The sequence below is a fragment of the Calonectris borealis genome, chromosome 1 (genome assembly GCF_964195595.1).
Source record: "Calonectris borealis chromosome 1, bCalBor7.hap1.2, whole genome shotgun sequence".
NCBI classification, from domain to species: Eukaryota; Metazoa; Chordata; class Aves; order Procellariiformes; family Procellariidae; genus Calonectris; species Calonectris borealis.
Genome location: NC_134312.1, coordinates 57786454 through 57793596, shown reverse-complemented (window position 1 = coordinate 57793596; position 7143 = coordinate 57786454). Strand labels below are relative to the sequence as shown.

General features: G+C 50.9%; 1 protein-coding gene across 1 annotated transcript; it reads left to right on the top strand.

The window, feature by feature from the left end:
* The first annotated feature begins 1268 nt into the window (after positions 1-1268).
* On the top strand, positions 1269-7100 carry KDELR3 (KDEL endoplasmic reticulum protein retention receptor 3). The gene is made up of 5 exons (XM_075155316.1): positions 1269-1359; positions 2342-2442; positions 3042-3200; positions 3527-3779; positions 7005-7100. The coding sequence occupies exons 1-5, from the start codon at positions 1269-1271 to the stop codon at positions 7043-7045; spliced, it is 645 nt and encodes a 214-aa protein (XP_075011417.1). The 3' UTR covers positions 7046-7100.
* Positions 7101-7143: the final 43 nt, after the last annotated feature.

Here is a 7143-nt window from a genome sequence, read left to right as displayed (position 1 = left end):
ATATTAAAGCAGCTTTATATTAGTGATTAGATAATGAATATCTAATGGCCTCGTCTCGATGCGGAGGTCCCCTCGCGCTGCCATGAGACCTCCCTGCGTAACCGCAGCTGCAAGGACAAGATTTATCCCCACCAGGCTGGTCACCCAGGGCTGTTTCTGAATATATTAAAACTTTATTGCCATCACTACTAAGCTCATTTCTGTTAAATCTATAAAAATGGCAGTACCTATGTGCTTCTTTCAGGCAACACATGTATTACGCTGTTTGTAATCCACTTGCAAGAATCCAGGATTAATATTTTCAGCAAAGTTTTTTTCAAACCAGCCCTTGGGAAGATCTTTTTTTTTTCCTCCGGGGCTGGGCTCTGGGACCTGCATCGCTCCAGACAGGACACCCAAAGATGGGGGTGGCTGGTGGGGGGCCGCCGGGGAAGGGTTGTGCATGACCTGCGACGGGAGGGAGGGGGTCCGGGTGGGATGTGATATACAGCCGCAGCGTCCCGATAATTCAGATCTCTCCCCGCTGCTTCATTTGCTCCAGGAGACAAGGTGGAGCACCAGGGAGAAGGTGCTGGAGGCAGGACGGGGCCAGGAAGGGCAGAGGGCAGGAGGCTGCCGGCTGGGAGCAGGACAGGGATTAATGCACCCACAGGGAATATCCCTGGAAAGCCTGGCCTTCACCAGAGCACGTGTCCCCAAGGCCAGAGGATGGGAATCCCTTTCCCTCTGCCTTTTCCCCTTTAACGACACTTCCGTGTGTAACTTGAGACAAGTTGGGGAATTAAAAAGAGGAAGGGAAAAAAAAGAAAAAGGGAAAAATAGCGCAGTTATTCCCGCCTCCGCCTCCTCCTCCCTCTCCTCCCCGGCCAGCCAGGAGCCACGTCACCGTCACCCAGCGCTGGTTTTGGGGCTGCTCAGCAGGCTCAGCCTGGGGCTCTCCAGGGGACAAACCCCAACCTTCAGCCTGGAGCGGGAAGAGCAAGGCCCTGGGCGGAGAGAGAGAAAATCCACCTTGGGGGAAAAGTAAGCGAGGGAGACGTCCAGCTTGAGCGCCTGGCCGGGGAAAGGCGCTTGCGACCAGGGGAGAGCGGAGCTTGAACTTTTCTCTGACAGAAGAGAGGGCTCGGTACTGGGGAAAAAAGGAAAGTCGAGCCGGAGGAGAGCGTTCGCTCGGTCAAGGCTTGGGGGGGGAAAACTCCCTGCCCTCTCCCTCCCCGCCCGCAGAAAGTGCCCCGCTCCCTTCGCCCCGGAGGAGCCCCACCAGCGCCATGAACGTGTTCCGCATCCTGGGGGACGTCTCCCATTTGCTGGCCATTATCATCCTCCTGCTAAAGATCCAGAAGTCAAAGTCCTGTGCCGGTGAGTGCTCCCACGCCCCGGGAAAGGAGGGGGGCCCTTCTCGGAGGGCGGCTCAGTGAGGGGTGTGAGCAAAACGGGTGCTGAAAAGGCTAGCAATAGCCCATGCAAGCTGGCAGCCCTCCCCGGTGGGGTCTTTGAGGGAAGTCACCCTCCTCCGGGAGGTCTCCCTGCCAGGAGGAGCAGGCTGCGTTGGAAGGGTGTGATGTGGCAAGGCGCACAGCCTCGGGCAGGTGTTGGTGTTGGGGTGGTGAAGCGAAGGGGAGGGCGGCAAGGTCGGAGGGAGGTGGAAATTGAGCGTGAAAAGTTGTGGCAGCACCAAAACCAACAACCTCGAGAGAAAGCTCGAGGAGGTCCTGCCAGCAGGTGGGCAGGTACCAGAGGCTGTCCCGTCCCCGGGCGAGGAAATCAGGACAGCAGCTTCCCGCAGGATGATTTTGCTCAGAGTTCATAGTTTCCTCCCCGAGAGACTTTGGGGCTGGGCTGCAGCACCGTGGCCATTATCACAGGTAGAGAAAGGGCTGGGTGTGTCTGCCTCTCCCCGCCAACGGTGACTAAGGTCCATCAGCGTCCCTGGGCTGGTCCTTGACCCCCCAGCTCTTCCTTGGTGCGGCAGATGTCACACCACACAACCCCCCCCGGCGAGGTGGGCAGGCAAAGGGGGTGAGGGAGGGAAGCGAAAGGCATTTTGATGACGGTAAGGACTGAATTGGCCAAAGCAGTGAATATGCCCACCGAGCGCTGGTCCCTACAACCCAAGGCAGGGCTCAGGGGCGTCACCAGGAGCCTGCCCCGTTGCTTGGGAGACTCCGGCCAGTCCTGGGGTAGGTCTAGAGCTACCACAGCACCTACACGCCAGACCAGGCTCACAAAGCAAAACATATATATATACAACCACTCCCAAAGAAAGCATAAGGAGAAACCACCATCCTAAGGGTCCTTCCTCACATCTGCCTTACCTTCCTTTCTTTTCCCTGCCATGCAGGTATCTCTGGGAAGAGTCAGATTCTTTTCGCCCTCGTCTTCACAACCCGCTATCTGGACCTGTTCACCACCTTCATCTCTGTCTATAACACCGTGATGAAGGTAAGGAGAGGGCAGTGCGGGAGCAGAGGTTCCCCTCAGCTCGCCATGGTTTCTCAGGGAGGCGAGGGTACACGTTCACTAAGTTTTTCAGCCAGAGGGAAGAGGGAGCAATTCCATCTTCTTCACTTGCCACCAATGCTACAGGGGATTATACATAGGAAGGGTGGATAAAGATGCTTCCTTTGGTGACATTGGCTCTCCATTGACCAAAAAACCCCCTTACCACAGTCAGTGAGCGAGCTGAGCCTACTACCTTTAGTACCACCAAAACGAGACATTATGAATTAAGCCTGGGTGTCCTTGAACAGCAGGAGCATTAACAGATGCCTGCCACCAAGCCAACCTCTTCACACAGAGCCCTAGAGGGCTCAAGCAATTGTGATCCTCATGGTGGGGTGATCTTTAGTTGACCGCTGGAGTATCTCTAGCAGAAGTCAATCCACAAGCCAGCACAGAAAAAGCATTCACCACTATCTCGCCCTGGCACAGCCCCACCAGAACCAGGTTAAAAGATCTTGACTTTGGCAAAGCCGTCCTCTCTTCATGCACAGAAGGTGTAATCACAGGTAAGGTCTTGCCGTCTCCCTTCCCTCCCCCAGGTCATTTTTTTGATATGTGCCTACATCACCGTGTACATGATCTACGTGAAATTCCGGAAAACATTCGACAGCGAGAATGACTCCTTCCGCCTTGAGTTCCTGCTGGTCCCTGTCACAGGCCTGTCGTTTCTGGAGAACCACAGCTTCACCGCCTTGGAGGTAAGGAAAACCTGAGGCAGGAAAGGGGAGGGGAAGCTGCAGCCTGACACCATGCAGCAGAGCAAGCAGCGTATTGAATAGCTGAGGTTTTTAACAGCAAAAGCAAGCAGGAAAGGCAAGGTTGGCAGGCCTCGAAGACCATAGCATCTATGGAGCAGCTCAGCGCTGCCTCCTCTCAGTCCCAGCACAGCAGGCTCATTTTCCCCAACTCCAGCAGCACTGCTCATCCCGCTCGCACCTCAGTGCTCTGCCAGTGAAAGCTTTGCCTCTTAATGCGTATTAACCAGCACCAAGACTCTCCACTGCCTTCGTTTTGCATCTCGCAGATACTCTGGACCTTCTCCATCTACCTGGAGTCCGTGGCTATCCTTCCTCAGCTCTTCATGATCAGCAAGACGGGGGAAGCAGAGACCATCACGACACACTACCTTTTCTTCCTGGGCCTCTACCGCGCTCTCTACATTGGCAACTGGGTCTGGCGCTACTACACTGAGAATTTCTATGACCAGATCGCTGTAGTTTCCGGGGTGGTACAAACCATCTTCTACTGTGACTTCTTCTATCTTTACGTTACCAAAGGTAGGTAAAGGGGTTGGTATAAATCCGAAACGTTCATTTGGCACCCTTGCAACGTACGGTGGAGCTGCAGCTTGCCGTGCGTTAATCCTTACATGACTTTATTCTTTGCTGTATTTGTGATGCAGATTGTCCACCTAAAATCCAGTTTAAAAAACGTATCTGTTGAATGCAAGTGGGCACCTCTGCTCACAAGTCTCTAGACATGCATGCGAAACAAAGTAGAAGTTAAATAAGAGCTAAGCCTGGTTTAATCCCACCTTGGGAAGTTACCAATTGAGATATATTCAATTCTATGTACATTTTGACAGATTAGGAAGCAAGCAAAAAAACTTTGGGGGGGGCCGAAATAGCTGTAGGCAGACAATGTACCTGAGAAAGCAACTGCGGACACATGGAGATATTATTAAGCCTACTGTTTCTTTTGATGGAAAAGATGTAACGTTCCCAAGAACTGATTCTGTAGGAAGACGAGCACCTGCATGGACAAGACACCCCCTTCTGTTTCCCAAAATCAGATGCCCCTTCCACTTCAGTGCCGTGCTTTGGTAAACAGCTACGTACCAGAGCTAACAAGTGCATCAAGAGCATAAAATTTGGTAGAACATGCTCTGGTTTGCTGAGGCTGAAGTACATTTCAAAACACTTTTCTGTGGAAGAGGATGGAATTTGATGAAATCTAGCTAAGCGAACAAATATTTTCTTCCTTCTTCACATTCCTGAACTAGTCTGCCAAAAGGAGTAGTGAAGGCCTGCATTTGATGTTTCGAGGGATGGATCTTTGGTAGCTTCATGCAATATACCTGCTGATAGAGAGGTGACAGGAGCACTGAGCAGGTGGCTGGCCTTGGCAGACTAAGACTTCCTTCTGTCATTAAAACATTTTTTTAGCCAGAAAAGTACTTTGTAAAACTGCCATCAAGGTGCTCCACGTCAATTCCTTTTTTTTAAAAACTAATTCCCATTTTAGCTCAATTCATGTGTCCCGCGTTCTTCTGTATTTTGTGAGAAATCCATACCCTTTGTAGTTGCGGATGGTGGAACAAAAGGGGGAAAAAACAACTGCTGGCTTTCAGTCTCGCATCGCTAGTGATAAAACTGCAAAATTTAGATGATACAGGAGGCAGAAGAAAAAACATTTGCCCCTGGGACATCACAGCAGGTATAGAATTGTTTTGGTTTTTTTTCTCTTACACAAATGTTCTGGATCATGGGAGAGAAAAGGTAACTGAAAATATGCAAATGCTTTGCAGTCATTTATGAAAACCAGCAATATTATAGCAGGTTGCATCTCTCTTACACTCTTGGAAAAAAAAAATAATTTTTTTCAAAACATTTCTAACACAGAAGAGCTCAGACAAAAGGGCAACGATGCTGCAAAAAAAGCAAGGATGTGTTATATAAAGAAATGTATTTAATAAGACTTCAGAGCCTATACCAAAGCATTGTAAAGGGATTTTTATAGGAAGCGACTTCTCTTTATCTTGTTTTCAAAACTAGATAAGCTCCCTTCTGTTTAACACAAGGACCTGAAAGATACTCCGAGGAAGCTTTCAGCTCCCAAAAGCTTGTATTTCACAGAACAGCTGTGGTTGGGAGCAACTGGGGGATGATCATCTAATCCACCCCACTGCTCCCAGCAGGGTCACCTAGAGTTGTTCAAGGTCCCGTCCAGTCAGGTTTTGAGTATCTCCAGGACAGAGGCACCACAGCCTCTCTGAGCAACCTTTGCCAGTGTCTGACCACCCTCGCAGTAAAAAACTTTTCTCCTACGTTTAAGTGGAGTTTCCCATTGCCCCTTGCCCTGTCACTGGGCACCACTGAGCAGAGTCCACCTCTGTCTCCTTTACTCCCCCCATCAGGCATTCATACACATGGGTAAGACCCCCCTCCGCCTTCTCCAGGCTGAGCAGTCTCGGCTCTCAGCCTGCACTCTTACATCGGATGCTCTAGTCCCTAGTCCTCGTGTTTTTTCTGGACTTGCTCCACTATGTCCCTGTCTCATACTGGGAGCCCAAAGCTGGACCCATCGCTCCAGCTGGACCCATGGCACCAGGGCTGAGTCCAGAGGAAGGACCACCTCCCTCGACCTGCCAGTGGTGCAGATCGGGAGGCTGTTTCCATTCTTTGCCACGAGAGCTCACTGGTGGCTCGTGTTCAACTTCACATCCACCAGCACACCCAGGGCCTTTCCTGCCAAGCCGCTTTCCTGCTGGGCAGCCCCCAGCACGTACTGGTGCACAGGGTTGTTCCACCCCAGGGGCAGGATGTGGCATTTCCCTTTGCTGACCCTCACGAAGCCCCCACCAGCCCATTTCTCCAGCCTGGCACGGTCCGGTGTATCAGCCACTCCCCTCCGTTGTGCACCATCAGCAAACCACCGAGGGCGCACTCTGCCCTTCCCTCTAGCACCGAACAAAGACCTTGAGCAGTACTGGCCCCAGTACCAGGCCACCAGCTGGACCCCATGCTGCTGACCACCAGGGCAGCCACTTCTCCACCCACCTCATCTAAGCCTACGGGCCCCTGGTGTTTCCAAGAGGCCTCCCATCCCAGCTTCCAGATCAGATGAGATGGGGCAGGCTCAGGGTGGGGTCTGGCCACAGACCATTTATTCAGGTCATGTTCTCTATTAAAAGAGGGGGGGAAAGAAAAAAAAAAAAAAGCACTGGGCATAGAACAGCAGACTCCATACTACACAATCAAGAAAAAGAAAGTGGGGAAATTAAGTCTCTAAGAGGATCCATACAGGAACAAGAGTAACTACTGAAGAGGAAACAAAAACCTTCTCCTTTAGCAAAAAGGAGAGCAAGTTAGTTTTGGAGTTTCTCCCCCTTAAAAGCAATTTTGTAGTGGTTGTCTCCCATCAAGGATCACATAAATCCTTCCCTTTTCTCTGGATTCCTTAATTTTACCCTTCTCACCAAATTCTCCTAGATCCTCTTTCCACAATGAACAGGATTCTCCGGTGCTGCTAGCATACAGTCACAACAGAGGGCAAACAGTTGTGGTACCTGCAGACAGCGCGGCTCTATTCCTGCTAGCCTAGCAGCACATGGAGGATGCCCGAGGTCCATTCGACAGCCGTAATTTCATTGCCATTTGCAAACCCAGCAACCCACTATCTCGCGCTCTAAATAGCAAGTTCAGAAAAAATATTTGTGGAAACAATGAAACAGTTTTAATTCCCCAAAGTTCCTTCATTACCTTCTCTTTCTCTTTGCACAGTCCTAAAAGGAAAGAAGTTAAGTCTTCCCATGCCTGTTTGAAGACATTTCCACAGACAACGCAAGAAATTCCGAAGATGAAGCTCCGAAGATCACAGCTTTGCTTTTTCCTGGCCCTTTTTGGCTAACTGATGGCTCAG